The sequence below is a fragment of the Uranotaenia lowii genome, chromosome 2, assembly GCF_029784155.1.
Source record: "Uranotaenia lowii strain MFRU-FL chromosome 2, ASM2978415v1, whole genome shotgun sequence".
In the NCBI taxonomy this organism is placed as follows: domain Eukaryota; kingdom Metazoa; phylum Arthropoda; class Insecta; order Diptera; family Culicidae; genus Uranotaenia; species Uranotaenia lowii.
Genome location: NC_073692.1, coordinates 40,419,293 through 40,436,562, shown reverse-complemented (window position 1 = coordinate 40,436,562; position 17,270 = coordinate 40,419,293). Strand labels below are relative to the sequence as shown.

Sequence of the window (17,270 nt, the reverse complement as noted above, 5' to 3'; positions counted from 1 at the left end):
GGATTTTCCGCCTTCGACATCCGCACATTCATTCATGGTTTGTGTGTTCATTTCGAGTGTTCGGCAAAGAAAGTGGAGGTCAGCATTTCAGAGTGCAGTTCACGGCGAGAACGACAGCACATGGTCGTCGATAGTTTTGTTTTGTTTTCAAATCACATGGCATGGCAGTGACATAAATATTCGCCAAGCTGGGCTAGGAAACTGTAGTTTCAAATTGGCAGCAATGGGAGAATGTGATTATTGTCACGGTTGGATGCACATGGCGGCTATTTGTGCACAATTTTTTGAACATGAAAAAAGTTTATTCTATTTTTAAGAAAAAAAAGTAAATTTAAAAAACTAAAAAGTTAATCCAACGACACGATTTGTGATGAGAAACAATTGAAAGTTGATCCATACATTATGTCAGCGGAAAATTTAACCACAAGTCATCAAGTGTGATTGACAAATTATACGTTGTGTTTCACTGTTGAAATGATTGAAATTTGCAGTGACATATCTGGGAAAAGGTGGTTGATAAACTTTGTACAAAGGAACTTTGAATAAAATGCCTTGGGAAATACTCAAAAAGAGAGTTTTGGTAACTTTTAAATGAAAATAACGAAACAAGTACTCTCTTCAATTCAAATTCGCGTGTTAAGGCAAGAGCGTGGAATTGATGGAATTACACTTTTACGTTTCTACAAACATCGTTTTATCTAGCGAGTAAATCATGGACAGAGATCTAAGTACACAATTTTGTAGTTAACATAATAAGTGGGAGCGTTATCTTTTAAGTTACCCAGTAGAAGAAAGTGAAAAGGCAACTGTGAAGCCATTAGTTTGCTAATTTTCAGTGTATCATTCTGTCTCGAACGCTTTAAAGGTCGATCGTCATCAATAAATAAACACTTCTTTCTCTTTCTAATAGCGACACTATCGATTCTAACTTTGACAACTTGAGAAATTGCAGTGTGTGTTAAAATTTTCGAAAAAGACGATAGCTTTTTTTCAGCTCTTTAAATCTTGAAGTATAAACGAAGAAAAAAAACCCATAATAACTGATAACTGTCCATAGTTTGGGCCTTCACGGTAGAAATTGCTTTGAAAGAGCACTTCACTTGACTGTGTGAACTCTACATGTGCCGATCGAGAAGATTTGTTTGTGTAGTTCCAGTGAGAGTTTTTTATTAGTAAAGTACCAACATGTGTCGTGTACGTGATATTTTGGATTCTATTAGTTGATGAGAGCAATAAGATGTAATTATTGAGTGTTGGTGACAAATCATTCTACGAAACTGGGGCATTTAGATACATTTGTAAGGGTCGAAGAGATAGAAGTTAAATGGTGAGTGAAAAAAAAATTCTGTTTAAATAACAATAACAGACACACATAGATTCAACGAAGGTGTTTATGGAAGTATCCAATATTTTCATATAATTCATCAAAAAGGTACGAGTGTGGGAAAAAATTGTGAGTATATTTTTGTGTCACTTGTTTGCATCCAAAGAAGAGACAAACATAATGTTTTGTTTGAATTTTTTTTCCATTTTTTTTTCTTAATGCAGTTTTTTAAATATTAAAAACATCAGCAGGGTTAGATGCAATGTTTGTATACCACAATACGTATTAAATTTTTATTTCAATATAATGGAATAAAGTTATAAATTGACGATGACAAAATGATGATGACTTAGTTTCTCACATTGTGAGGTAGTTTTTAAAAGTTTTTGGTTCTCATTGAAAATTAAAAAAATCGAGCAAAAGATGTACAACAGCTTTACCTAGTATAATGAAATGGTTCAATGACATCCCCTACAAACGTCATATTGCTTTTATTATCAAATCCCAATACTGTTAATGTTAAAATATTTTCCGTCTCATCACCATTTTTTTTAAATTGATATTTTTGTAATTCGGGTAGCAGTCTGGACTAAAATGCATCAAAAGGCAAATCAAAGATTCATCTTTGAAATCTCGTTTCCATATGCTCGAATATCAGTGTTCTGCATCACGCATTTGTTGAATTCCAAATTTCATCCTTCCGATCCTTCCGAACAAAAGTTTTTGAGATTTCTGAAAGCAGATTTTTTGTAGTTTTTTTTACCCCTAAATGTATGCAGTACCAGCTGCAATTTAGAAGCTTTGCAATGAATAAAATTGACAAAATGAACAAAACTGAAAAATTTGACAAACTTGACAATGTTGGAAAAAACTGACAAAATTTACCCTGCCATTTATGACAAAGTTGACCAAATTATCGTTAAATGAAATAAATCTTTAAACAGACAATATTGAAAAATGGCAAAATTGATCAATTCAAAAAAATTTCAAAATATCAATATATAAAAATTGGTGAAAAAAAACTTACAAAATTGACCAGATTGACAAAAGCGGCTTGTGTTCGGTCAATTTAGTCACTCTTGTCAATTTCGTAAATTTTGTATGCTTTTTCTATCAAATTTTATATTTTGTTATTTTAAAATTTTCTCAATTTGATCTATTTTGCCATTTTTCAATATTGTCAGTCTTATGATTAATGTCATTTGTCGAAAATTTGGTCAACTATGAAAAATTGATAAAATTGATAAAATTGATAAAATTGATAAAATTGATAAAATTGATAAAATTGATAAAATTGATAAAATTGATAAAATTGATAAAATTGATAAAATTGATAAAATTGATAAAATTGATAAAATTGATAAAATTGATAAAATTGATAAAATTGATAAAATTGATAAAATTGATAAAATTGATAAAATTGATAAAATTGATAAAATTGATAAAATTGATAAAATTGATAAAATTGATAAAATTGATAAAATTGATAAAATTGATAAAATTGATAAAATTGATGAAATTGATAAAATTGATAAAATTGATAATATTGATAAAATTTATAAAATTGATAAAATTGATAAAATTGATAAAATTGATAAAATTGATAAAATTGATAAAAAATTTATTGTCGATAAAATTGATCAAATTTATATTATTCATAAAATTTCAATGAATTCAATTTTTTAAATTTATAAAATTTAAAAAGTTTTTAAAATCTATAAAATTTATAAGATTTATAAAATTTATAAAATTTATAAAATTTATAAAATTTATAAAATTTATAAAATTTATAAAATTTATAAAATTTATAAAATTTATAAAATTTATAAAATTTATAAAATTTATAAAATTTATAAAATTTATAAAATTTATGAAATTTATAAAATTTATAAAATTTATAAAATTTATAAAATTTATAAAATTTATAAAATTTATAAAATTTATAAAATTCATAAAATTTATAAAATTTTTAAAATTTATAAAATTTATAAATTTTTTTAAATTTATAAAATTTTTTAAATTTATAAAATTTATTAAATTTTTAAAATAAATAAAAAAATTTAAATTGTATATGTATTTTAATCTGTAATTTTTGTCATTTTTGTCATTTTTGTCATTTTTGTCATTTTTGTCATTTTTGTCATTTTTGTCATTTTGGTCATTTTTGTTATTTTTGTCATTTTTGTCATTTTTGTCATTTTTGTCATTTTTGTCATTTTTGTCATTTTTGTCATTTTTGTCATTTTTGTTATTTTTGTCATTTTTGTCATTTTTGTCATTTTTGTCATTTTTGTCATTTTTGTCATTTTTGTCATTTTTGTCATTTTTGTCATTTTTGTCATTTTTGTCATTTTTGTCATTTTTGTCATTTTTGTCATTTTTGTCATTTTTGTCATTTTTGTCATTTTTGTCATTTTTGTCATTTTTGTCATTTTTGTCATTTTTGTCATTTTTGTCATTTTTGTCATTTTTGTCATTTTTGTCATTTTTGTCATTTTTGTCATTTTTGTCATTTTTGTCATTTTTGTCAATTTTGTCATTTTTTTCATTTTTGTCATTTTTGTCATCTTTGTCATTTTTGTCATTTTTGTCATTTTTGTCATTTTTGTCATTTTTGTCATTTTTGTCATTTTTGTCATTTTTGTCATTTTTGTCATTTTTGTCATTTTTGTCATTTTTGTCATTTTTGTCATTTTTGTCATTTTTGTCATTTTTGTCATTTTTGTCATTTTTGTCATTTTTGTCATTTTTGTCATTTTTGTCATTTTTGTCATTTTTGTCATTTTTGTCATTTTTGTCATTTTTGTCATTTTTGTCATTTTTGTCATTTTTGTCATTTTTGTCATTTTTGTCATTTTTGTCATTTTTCTCATTTTTGTCATTTTTGTCATTTTTGTCATTTTTGTCATTTTTGTCATTTTTGTCATTTTTGTCATTTTTGTCATTTTTGTCATTTTTGTCATTTTTGTCATTTTTGTCATTTTTGTCATTTTTGTCATTTTTGTCATTTTTGTCATTTTTGTCATTTTTTTTTGTCATTTTTTTCATTTTTGTCATTTTTGTCATTTTTGTCATTTTTGTCATTTTTGTCATTTTTGTCATTTTTGTCATTTTTGTCATTTTTGTCATTTTTGTCATTTTTGTCATTTTTGTCATTTTTGTCATTTTTGTCATTTTTGTCATTTTTGTCATTTTTGTCATTTTTGTCATTTTTGTCATTTTTGTCATTTTTGTCATTTTTGTCATTTTTGTCATTTTTGTCATTTTTGTCATTTTTGTCATTTTTGTCATTTTTGTCATTTTTGTCATTTTTGTCATTTTTGTCATTTTTGTCATTTTTGTCATTTTTGTCATTTTTGTCATTTTTGTCATTTTTGTCATTTTTGTCATTTTTGTCATTTTTGTCATTTTTGTCATTTTTGTCATTTTTGTCATTTTTGTCATTTTTGTCATTTTTGTCATTTTTGTCATTTTTGTCATTTTTGTCATTTTTGTCATTTTTGTCATTTTTGTCATTTTTGTCATTTTTGTCATTTTTGTCATTTTTGTCATTTTTGTCATTTTTGTCATTTTTGTCATTTTTGTCATTTTTGTCATTTTTGTCATTTTTGTCATTTTTGTCATTTTTGTCATTTTTGTCATTTTTGTCATTTTTGTCATTTTTGTCATTTTTGTCATTTTTGTCATTTTTTGTCATTTTTGTCATTTTTGTCATTTTCGTCATTTTTGTTATTTTTTTCAATTTTGTCAACTTAGCTAGTTTTGTATTTTTCTGTCAAAATACTCCAATTTTGCATTTTGCATTTGAGAGTCATGCTGGGACTTGATCATTATCAAAGAATTGTAGGGTGGTAATAAATCATGAAAACTAATTCCTCGATCAATCGACCTATTAAGTCGTTTTTGGTAAGGGAAATTGGTCATGAATCACCTCATTAAATAGTTTCTTAGACAATCATCCAACTTATGAGCCTATTGCTGGACTTACAAAATCAGCTGAATAATCGTCTGATGTTAAGCAAAAACTCCCATAATTGACCTATTAGTCAGAACAATGCATTTCCTATCGGGAATGCTCGATTGGTTTCAGCAAATGACAAGTCGGATTGGCCCTCATTCCGTCATCATCTTTGCAAGACTGTAAGAAAACAATAACGACAACCGATTAATCGTACACCTTGCAAATATAACATCACATTAGAAATGAAAGCTCAAGTCGTTTAAGTAAGTGAAAATTTGCTCTTATATTCTTTGCTACTCGAAAAAATATGAACTTTTATTGCCTTGTATTATCAATCAGAGTCATATTCAATCAAGGAAATGGACCCATTACCCATTTTGAAAACTTATTTTTTTGCTTTCAGCAATGGCGAAGCTGTCAACAGTCCAGGTCTGCATTCCTTTGATGGAACAAAGCACCATTTCCACACAATCTACTGTGCTAACCTTCGACAGTCTCAGCTATGAGGTGCCCCAAAACAAAACCGCCAAAAGGTTGCTGAACCAAATATCCGGTTGCTTCATATCCGGTCGGCTCACCGCCATTCTGGGGCCATCCGGGGCAGGAAAAACTTCTCTGCTGAATGTCCTAAGCGGCTTCCGGTTAGTATGTCAACTGTTAAATTGTCAACCGTTATATTGTTAACTATTATTATTGTTTTTTTTTCTATGAAGGATTGCAGGAGTCAGCGGACAAATACTGATCAACAATAAGGAGATCGCTCGTCATCACTATCGGCAGCTAGTGGCTTACAACGAGCAAAATGTGGATCTGTTACCGAACATCAGCGTTAGAGAAACCTTGCTCTATGCCACAGATCTCAAACTCCCACGAAAGATACCGGGGGGTGAAAACCAAAAACTGGTTGATGAGATCATTAGCCTTTTGGGCCTGGAAAAATGTTCGCAGAATCAAGCGAGAGTGCTTTCCGGCGGGGAACGGAAGAGACTTGCGATAGGGCAGGAGCTGGTATCCAATCCCCGTATAATGTTCTTCGATGAACCGACCAGTGGCCTGGATAGCGAATCTTCGTTTCAGGTGATTTCTTATTTGAATGAGTTGTCTCAGCAGGGACGCTGTGTGATAAGCGTCATTCATCAACCAAGTTCGGATCTGCTGGAGCTTTTCGACGATATCTTTGTGGTTGCTGATGGACGATGTCTGTATCGAGGATCGCTGGACGATATGATACCAACATTTGCCAAAGAGGGTCTCGTTTGTCCCCAGTATTATAATCGAGCCGATTTTGGTAACTCCCCAAAATGAATGTCATATAATGGTGGTTAACCAATCTTTATTGCAGCTATAAAAGTGGCCTCAAGAAAAAACATAGACCCAGGAAAAGTCGAAAATCTCTTTAACCGGATGAACAAATTTGAGAGAAGAATTAAAAGTGGTATGTACCATCTTGAGCTTCTAATAAGATTTAAAAAACGAAAGAGAGGCTCAAATTATATACAAAACTAAGCCTACCAGATAGTAACATGAGAAATTTCGGACGCTGAAATGTCCCGCAAATTTTTCTCCGATGATCTAAAAGTATTGCCTAGCTATGAAAATTTAAACCTAACCTCAAGCAACAATTTTTTGCTAGTTCCTGAGCTCAGGAGGAAGGTGATTTCTGAAGAAAGGTAAAACTTATGAAAAACCCTGTTTCAAAAAAATCTAGTGATTGAATCCTATAACATTTCTGATCGTGGCAAGATCCCTTGCAGATTAAAATATGTATTCGCTGATGGTTTTGTAAAAAAAAGAATGATTCGCTAAGACTCAGCCTCTGTAGACAAAAAACAATAATTTTCAAAACCAAACTTTGCTGTCCGCTGTCTTAAAAGCTTTAAGAATAGTTCAAACTCATGATGGTTTTGCTTCGTTTTGTAAATTGTTTGTAAATGTTACGGGTTGAAAAACTTGAATTTAAAAAAATATATACGTAGGTATAAGTTCAGAATTTAAGGCGCTACAAATTGAAAACAAAAGTACTTTTATTGAACGAAAATACAAGAAATAGAAGTCGTGACGTTACAACGCGCAATTTTTTCCACTTTTCTGATTTTTTTAACATAATTGTACTTTTCTGCTCTTCTATTCGACCAAACTTCATTAAAATGTCAGAAATATATTAGTTTGTTACAACCAACCATTCGCTGTTTTTGATTTTTTTTGCAATTTTGATTTCAATTTATATTACAGCAATTTTGCAAACCGTTGTGACGTTACGAAATGATATATATTCAGCTACAAGAAATAAATCATGCTATAATCTTAAAGTAATACTGAATTAACTAAAAAGCTTAGAAACTTTATAAAATTTGTTATTTGGTGATGAAGTAGATCCGTTCATTTCCGAAAAATTTGTGCATTGAATCCAAAAAGGCCCAAAAACAGACAAGGTTTGCAACACTGCGAGAAAAAAAATTTATTCAAAACTTATTTTTGTGATCAAGTGAATATTATTTAAACAACCTTTGAAAAAACTTAATCTTAAAGGCATTGAATTTTGTTTTTCAATCTTTTTTTATATTAGGTAGCTAAACTGCAAAGGAAAGGAAAAAATAATAGATAATTTCAGAAGCCTTTGTGCTGATTAATACTGTAAATGGACACTAGATTGACCAAATCAGGCGAATTGTGAAAATCTTATAAGTTGTAAGCTTAAATTGACAAAAGGCTGAGCACAAAGTCCCATGCAAAATATGGGGTAAGTGGACCACGGAAAAAAGATTGTGAATGACCTTGAAATTTGTATGGAATTATGAAAAATTTTGTTCGGATGGAACATAGAAACTCAGTTTTGCACATTTTCAAGTCTCTATCAGCCGATTAAAAAAAAAGTTTTGAAAAATTTGAAAAGACAGGAAAAAATTAACTTTCATGATACTTTAATTTTGTTGCAAAAATACTACGTTCACTTTTAAGTATGTGCAAATCAAATTCATACATAAGAATAATTATTTAAAATGCAGATTGACAAAAAGTTAATAAAAAACACTTGCTCTTAAAAATTTGTCAAACAACTGTGTTTCGCATTTTGAGACTCTAATGAAACAACAATGTGTAAAACAACTTTCTAATCCTCTTCTAATCTTAACATCAAAACTCACGCTTTTAATATGATTTGAATGCTGCTGATGTTCTTTGGTGGAAAAATTTAAATTTGAAGTGATTCATTTTATATGTTCCCCTTGTCATTTTTTCGAATAATGCACTGATTCTGCTCAAAATTTTCCGGATCCTTCCCGATTAATGAATAGGAAAATTTGAGATCTATTGGCCGATTTTTGTTTTAATTTTTTTTTCGAATTTTCCGGCTCAAATTTGCGCAAAAAATATTCTGGAATGCTTGACTGATTCTATGCTCAAGTCAGATAAGCCAAATTTTCAAAACTCTTGATCAAATTGAAAGATTTTAACCATTGAGGAAAACAAATCACATTTTCCGGTTCAAATCCGGTTGTCGCAATCATAAACAATATTATGATTTTGGTTAACTTAAATTTTTCTTTCGAAAAATCTACAATATTAGTAATGTTACTCAATATACCAAAAGAATATAGATTTTTTTTGCAGATTTTTTAAATGAAGACCTACGTACTTCTTTATCAGCAAATATTTTTCATTAAGAAAAAAATCCGTGATGAAAATTCTGTGAATAATTTTCTTGAATATAAAAATTTAGTTTTCTCCATAAAACAAAACTTTGTGATTTTCATTTAAATTGTATGTACAAATTTACTATGATAAAAAAATTGAAATTTTGAAATTGAATAAACTAGCAAATTTATATGTTTGTAATCTCTTGAAATCCTCAAAGAAATAATCAATTTGATATTCTTATCTTGATTTTTAAACTCGTCTACGAGCTAAATTTTAATCTGAATTATAAATTTGCATTCTGCATCTGAATTTTGAACCTAAATTAAAAAATTGAATTTTGAATCTGTTTCCAAATTTCAATACGATTTCTGAAATGTAAAAAAATACGATTTCCGAATCCTTATTCCAGAGCAGAATTTTATGAACCAAGTTTCAGAGCCCTCATTAATGAATCTATACTCTGAAGTTCTGGGTTTCAATCTGTATTGATTCTTTAAATTATTTTATTTTTAAATCTGAATTGTGAATCTAAATTAAATTTTGAATTTCGAATGATGAATCTGATTCTGAGATTTCTATTATGAATCGACATTTTTAAACCTTGTCATAATTGAGTTTTGTATAAGAATTAGATTTAAGAACTGCGAATCTGGATATTACATGTTCGGAAAATTATCATCAAAATATGCTAAATGCATACGATTCCAAAAATCGTGAATCAAGTTTAAGGGGTCGAATGCCGTTGGGTAAAATCCTCTATAAATAAAAAAAAAAAGAATAAAAGAGGATTCAATTTGACATGAACTCTAATCTGCAAAACCCAATTTTGAGCCAGGATTTTAAAACAGCTTTTCATTTTTAATTCGTTTGGGATATTCGAACTGCAAATCAAGTATCCTAAACTGGATACAGAATCCGAAATACAAAAAAAGAAAATAATTTTTGCTATAGGAATATGGAACCAGAACCTTCAAAATGAGTTAATTTAATTTGAAATTTAATATGCAGAACAAGTGAGAAAATTTTGAAAAACTGTAGATGTGTTACTTCTTGAATAACCGTACTCTGCCATCAATATTTGATAAGGAATTTAAAATTTTGAGTGAAGAGTAGAATATCTCACATGAAGTGATTCTCCTTTTGTTCCTTTTAGTTTTCAATTTGTTGTGTAGGTTGTGATAACTGAATAAGATCGTTTTTGGAAACTCATCAATGCAATTAAACTCTTTGCCCCAAATTGATTTCACGATTGCACGCAGAAAACAAATCAACTAAAAATTTTGGTTATTCATAATATTCAAGTGAGATATTCACTCTCAATTAGCGGATTAATATTAATGTTATACTGACGATATTTTATGAATTCATTACAAAAAATAAGAAAATTTATGCTTCAAGATGAATCTTATATTTTGAAATAGTCGAATCAAATAAGCATTTTGGAGGCACTCCCGTTAACATAAGTTCTTAAAAGTTTCTTAAAAAACTGTAATGAAACATATTTAAATTAATAATCGTCAGATATTAGAACACATATTGAGTTGTTATGTCCTGATATTATTAATTGATATATTTAAACAATCAATATTATTTTAATATGAAATTTTACACATATGGCAGTATTAGAAACTGGAAAAAAACATAAGCGAGTATAAAAGAATATATTTTAAACAAACAATAGTCCTAGCTTCGGCTGGACATATACTAAAATTGGAACGATACAGAGAAGATTAGCAAGGCCCTGCGCAAGGATGACACGCAAAATCGTGAAGCGTTCCACATTTTTTGGGGAATTTGCTCAAACCAAACTTTACTGTGTTCAGTGTAATTGGAATGACTCATGCCCGAATTATGCCTCGTGCATGTATATTGATAAACAATTCTTTAAATGCAACACTTATACCCAATCTAACAACAAGAGATATTTGCGTCGTTCAGGTTTCGCTGCCTGATAGAAAATACGTCTACTGTTCAGCATACTCGCCATATGAACAATCATCCCCTACGGATGATTTAAAAAATGTCATTTCATTCTGTGAATCACAAAATATACCTCTTGTAATTGGCTGTGATGCCAATGCCCATCATTTTGTATGGGGTAGCTCAGATATCAATCTGAGAGGCTTAAATTTAATGGAATATTTAAGCAGCACTGATTTAGAAATTCTAAATGTAGGAAATAAACCAACTTTTGTTAGGTGTGACAGAGAAGAGGTGATTGACATCACACTTTGTTCTAGAACAATTGCTCAGGAAGTTTCAAATTGGCATGTGTCTAACGAAGAATCGATTTCTGACCACAGGTTTATCTATTTTGAACACTCAGGTGAGTTTTTAGAAACAATTACATTCAGAAACCCAAGAACAACTAATTGGGACCTATATTTGGAGCATATTGCTATTAAATTTCATGGATATACACCTGAAATTACTACTCCTTCTGAGTTGGATGAAGTGGTTGCAAAAACCACCGAAATTATTTTAAATTCTTATGAAGAAGCGTGTCCCTTACGAACGTTGAAATTCAACAAAAACAGTACACCATGGTGGAACTCAAATCTTAGTAAATTACGAAAAAACTGCAGACGCTCTTGGAACCGAAAGCGCACGGAAGGTTTTGATGCTTTCAAGTTGGCTCGCAGAGCTTACCGGAAAGCAACAAGAGCTGCCGAACGCTCAAGTTGGCAGAGCTACTGCACAAACATTTCAAGCTTGCACGAAACAAGTAGGTTAAATAAAGTCTTAGCCAAATCAAAAGATTATCAGGTTTCATACCTTAAAACCCCTAGTGGTGATTATACATCAAACGACGAAGAAACATTAAGTTGTCTATTCAATACTCACTTTCCAGGATGTGTTGATCAAAATTCATCGATAGAGCCTGAGTTCTTTTCTGGAAGTCTAGATTCCTTGCATTTTGCTCGGAAAATAGTTACTACAGAATCGATCAAATGGGCAATCGATGGTTTTGCTCAATACAAATCTCCTGGAAGTGACGGTTTATTTCCAGTTTTGCTTCAAAAAGGTTTCGATCATTTCAAACACATATTAAGAAAAATAATGATAAGCAGTTTTGCTCATGGATATATTCCTAAACTTTGGCGGCAGATAGCCGTGAAATTCATCCCTAAAGGGGGACGATCATCATACGACGAAGCCAAAAGCTTTCGTCCTATTAGTCTAAGTTCATTTCTATTAAAAGCACTTGAACGTTTAATTGATCATCATATCAGGCAAGAATACCTTGTCCGCTTAATGCGACACAACATGCATACCAAACAGGAAAATCAACGTTAACTCTTCTGCACAACGTAGTACATAATATTGAAAATAGTTTTTCACAGAAAGAATCATGTCTAGGAGCATTTCTAGACATAGAAGGAGCATTTGATTATGTCTCGTTTACATCAATAGTGGATGCGACCCTACTTCATGGAGTGCCTAGTGTTATAACTAACTGGATTAGCGCAATGTTAAGTAACAGGAATCTTCATTCGTCTTTAAGACAGGCTTCAATAACAAAAGTTAGCACACGTGGTTGCCCACAGGGAGGTGTACTATCACCCCTTTTGTGGAACCTAGTTGCAGACGGCTTGTTGAGAAAACTCAATGACCGTGGAATACCAACCTATGGATTCGCAGATGATTATCTTCTGCTGGTAAAAGGTTTGTGCATAAGCACATTATTTGATATAATGCAACAAGCTCTGCGCTCTGTTGAACGATGGTGTTCTCATGTAGAACTGTCAGTTAATCCTCTAAAAACTAATATTGTATTATTTACTAAAAAACGTATCACCCGCGGGGTGCGCCCTCTGCTGTTTTATGGTTCCGAAATCACCGTGTCTGATCAAGTTAAATATTTGGGTGTCATTCTTGACTCCAAATTAAACTGGTCAGATCACATCTAATTCAGAATCAAAAAAGCATGCATGGCCTTCGGACAATGCCGACGTGCAATCGGGAAAAACTGGGGACTCAAACCCAAACATATTCACTGGATTTACTCCACAATAGTAAGACCAATTCTGGCCTATGGGTGTCTAGTGTGGTGGCAGAAAGGAGAAGTTGCAACAGTTCGGACTAAACTAAATCACCTTCAAAGAATGTGTCTCTTAGGGATGTCCGGATCGTTCACAACAACTCCTACTGCAGCACTAGAGGCTCTGTTTTCTATCAAACCTCTACACTTGTTCCTAAAACAGGAAGCCTTCTCATGTGCTTTTCGTCTACAGGCAGTTGGTTTCTGGCTTCAGGAAATATCGAAAGATCATCGAGTCATACAAATGTGTGGCCTGAATTAGTTAGATTAAACAAGTTTAATCTAGCGCCAAACGATTTAACACTCTCGAGTAGTTTTCCCTACATGGGGTTTAAAGTCAAATTTCCTTCTCCTCAAGAATAGTTATCAGGTTTCGTAGAGGACCAAATGTCCTCTCATATTGTATTCTATACTGACGGTTCATTATCAAACGGCCGTGCAGGTACAGGAATTTACTGTCACGAGTTGAACATAGAATATGCTCAACCTCTAGGAAAATATTGTACAGTCTTTCAGGCTGAGCTATATGCTATTATGTATGGAGTGCAAATTGCACTTCAAAAGAAAATTATGTTCAGAACAATTTATTTCTGTTCAGATAGCCAAGCAGCTATCAAATCACTCAGTGCTTCCAGTTCTAGATCAAAACTGGTTATCGCATGCCGGAAAGCAATCGAAGAACTTGCTGAAGGCAATGGATTAAACCTTCTATGGGTACCCGGACATAAGGGAATTTTTGGAAACGAATGCGCCGACGAACTCGCTAGAGCTGGGTCGGAAAAGGAATTTTACGGACCAGAGCCGGCTGTCCCAATATCACCATGTTGGTTCAGAAACCAAGTTCAAACTTGGTCCTCTAACCAGCATGAACGATACTGGGAAGAGTTGAACACTTGTCGTCAAACTAAATTATTTTTAGAAAAACCATCTCCAATCATATCGAGTTACTTATTAACTTTAAATAAATCTCATTGCAGCATCTTGATCAGAGCACTCTCCGGTCATTGTAAACTCAACTATCACATGCACAACATTCAGCGTGCTGAATCTCCAGTATGTGGTAGTTGTGAATCAGATGTGGAAGATCCCTTCCATCTTATATGTAACTGTCCCTCATTTGCCAGACTACGTTTTCGTACTCATGGATCTTACGCTTTAAGCGAATCTGAGTTTAAGACATTAAACTTAAAAAAACATTCTATCATTCCTTACCGAATGTAGAAAAGAGCTTTAATGCTAACAATCCCTAGTGGAAAGGCTTTATGCCATCTTAAATAGATTGAATTTATTTCTTCCTTTTATAGGTTTTTCAGATTTCTCAGGTAAATGATGAAATCTTGGATAAAAAAAGGCTAGGCACAATTTTCCCGTATGTTTGGATAACGTGCCGCTATTAAGCCTACCCCCATTCTGATACCTGATACCTGAGTTGTTATGTCCTGATATTATTAATTGATATATTTAAACAATCAATATTATTTTAATATGAAATTTTACACATATGGCAGTATTAGAAACTGGAAGCAAACATAAGCGAGTATAAAAGAATATGTTTTAAAACAATAAGTCGACAGATAGAAACCAACCCATATTTGTTTGTTTTTAAATGATGATCAAGCTTTTTACTAAATTTCAACAAAACCATGTTTTCACTAAGAGGCATAATTTTTTTATAAATTTAGCTACCATTATTTGAAGCAATTTATAGCTTTGAAACCTTATCGATCATAAGAAAAACAAATTTGCTTCGATTTGAGTGAAGAGCGAATGCGCCACATCTCAGTTTCAGGAATGCCGTATTTGTATACTCTGAATTGTGGTGGCTGAATACAGTAAAAATATACCATTGTTAACGATCCATGAAATTTAGAAGACTATGATTTTACACAGTGTATTCCCGATAGCACTGGATGTCAGGGACTAAAATAATAAATATAACTCAAGCTGCGGTAACCTTTATAAAATAAAATAAATATACTTAGCTTCGTTTCACGGCCCGCTCTTTCGGGTATGTTCAGATATTGGAAGTAATTAACCATAGATTTCAGCATATATTTTCCGCTATGTTCTGATTCTGGTTCTTTTCAGTTACGTGAATGGGTAGTAACGGCGTAACATCTCATTCTCTGCCCACTGTGGACAATTTTCACCATAATTTTCTTCACATATTATCATTTTCACAAATCAAAACAAATTTTTACGAGCCGCACAAAAACGCCAAAACCCTATTTTTGAATTTTCAGCGCTAAAACCAGTTTGTTTAGGAAGTTTTAGGCTTTAATTTGTTTTGACTTTTTTTTAAAGATGATTAAATTGTGTAAAAGTTTTAAACAGTTTATATATAAGCTTTTAATTAAACTTTCTTTTTTTTACTTGTTCTTGTATGTACTTCAAATTAGCAGCAGATATGTTTTTCATGGGAACACATCTTATTTAGTTTCTCTTTATTATCACATAAAGCTGGACAAAAGTTATCGTATAAAAATTATAAATAAAATGTGGTAACAAATTCAACCTGGATTATCCTTTTCTAGAAATCGGCCAAAACTTCGATCAATTTGAACAAAACTTTAAAACGATCGTGTTCTACTGAAAAAAACAGCGGAAGTTTTCACATATTTTATTTTAATTTTTCAGATCTCACTCATCATGAGCCATCAAAACTGCTGGAGCAGGATCTTTCGACCGGTTCCCAGTATCCCACTTCTCAGTGGCACCAGTTCGTGGTCCTTACGAGACGTACCATGCTAGGAACAATTCGCAATTTTATGCTCACCGTGCTAAGGATCTTTGCACACATCCTGTTCGCCATCGTGGTAGGAATTGTTTATTACGACATTGGAAACGATGGAGCCAAAGTGATCTCCAACATCGCACTGGTGATGCTCTCGCTTTTATTCATCGTTTTCACCAACTCGATGGCGGTTGTCTTAACTTGTAATAATTTCTTCTTGATTTTTCAACTACCAAAATAATGAGAATCTTCTGAATATTTCAGATCCCCTCGAGATGGCCGTCTTCATACGGGAATACAAAAGCAACTGCTACTCTACGGCGGCCTATTTCTTTTCGAAAATCGTGGCCGATTTTCCGATGTTGATCATCGGTTTAACAGCATTCCAGTTGATAGCCAACTACTTAACCGGGCAATCGGATGAACCCATCCGGATGCTAACTCTGTGGACCATGTGCTTTCTGGTAGGGTGGTTTGCTCAGGTTTACGGGATGCTCGGGGGAAGCTTTTTCCCCATCGAGGTTAGCCCCTTCATCATTCCGGTTACGTTGGTTCCGACGGTGCTTTTCTGTGGGTTCTTCATCCGGTACGATGAGCTGCCGGCGGCTTTTCGTCCATTGACTTTCATTTCGCCGTTACGATTTGCCTTTGAAGGGATCGCCATGTCGTACTACGGGTTCGATCGGAAGGATTTGGATTGTAGCGAAATTTTCTGCTATTATCGGAAACCACAGAAAATTTTGGAAATGTTGGATATGGAAGAGAGCAACTATTGGGTTGATTTGGGTGGGTTAATTGGTTGTATATTTGTATTGCACGTTGCTTTATTTGCTAGTTTACGTTGGAAAGTAAGATAAATTCGCGCAATTTAATTAAATTTATGTGAATGGTTAACATGGATGCAAAATGTGATAAAATAGACAGTAAGAACAAAGAACAAATTCATTAATGTATAAATTGAGAACTTACTAAAAAAAACTTAAAATATATTGAAAGGTTAGAGCATTTTACTTAAAAAACGATAACGTTGATGAAATGAAAATAAAAGTTTAAGATAATCGCACTCAGTGCGGGTAAATTGAACACTAGCTACATGGAAGCTTTTAAAATAGAAATTTCACTGCAACAACTCCCTAACATCAATCGTTATATCAAGAAAGCAAACTGTGCAAAATTTCTTCTCTACTCTAATAGGCACTCTGGCAGCACTTTCAAAATCTTGAAATTTTATTGAAGTGACGATCAATCCAAGGAATAACTTTCTAGAATACAACAACTAGTTTCGGACTTTAAAAAAGTTACAGACATTTTTGTTTCTTATTTACCGAACTTTAGTAAATAAGAAAAATCGGAAATTAAATCAATCTGCAACTCTCCCAAAAAAATATTTTAATTTTTTTTTTAATTATCTTCGAAAAATTTTCTCCAGTACTTAAAATTTTGCACGAAAATTCATGTTTAAATAATTTTTATAGTAATTTTGGTTCTAAGCAAACGGGCCCGGTTTGAAGCTGTTTTGGGTGCGTCGGAGGAGATGGCTTGGGCGAGGTTAGTCGCCAGCGATTTCAACCAC

At 31.8% G+C, this 17,270-nt stretch overlaps 1 protein-coding gene and 1 non-coding gene across 7 annotated transcripts in view; both read left to right on the top strand.

Annotated features, from left to right (window-relative positions):
- The window catches only part of LOC129748388 (ATP-binding cassette sub-family G member 1-like), a 193,739-nt gene extending 176,717 nt beyond the window's left edge, over positions 1–17,022 (top strand). The window contains exons 1-7 of one of the 6 annotated variants that reach the window (XM_055742994.1): positions 1–123; positions 911–1,453; positions 5,689–5,926; positions 5,999–6,573; positions 6,628–6,720; positions 15,601–15,900; positions 15,962–17,022. In XM_055742994.1, coding sequence (XP_055598969.1) covers positions 5,691–5,926; positions 5,999–6,573; positions 6,628–6,720; positions 15,601–15,900; positions 15,962–16,554 — 1,797 coding nt within the window. In that variant the 5' untranslated portion in view covers positions 1–123; positions 911–1,453; positions 5,689–5,690 and the 3' untranslated portion in view covers positions 16,555–17,022. Of the gene's footprint in view, positions 1,454–5,688; positions 5,927–5,998; positions 6,574–6,627; positions 6,721–15,600; positions 15,901–15,961 lie in introns of all 6 variants that reach the window. The other 5 variants (XM_055742996.1, XM_055742997.1, XM_055742993.1 and 2 more) reach the window with 5 other exon arrangements.
- Positions 10,602–10,707, top strand: LOC129750263 (U6 spliceosomal RNA). The gene has a single exon (XR_008738379.1). It is a non-coding gene; the product is annotated as a U6 spliceosomal RNA (small nuclear RNA).
- Positions 17,023–17,270: the final 248 nt, after the last annotated feature.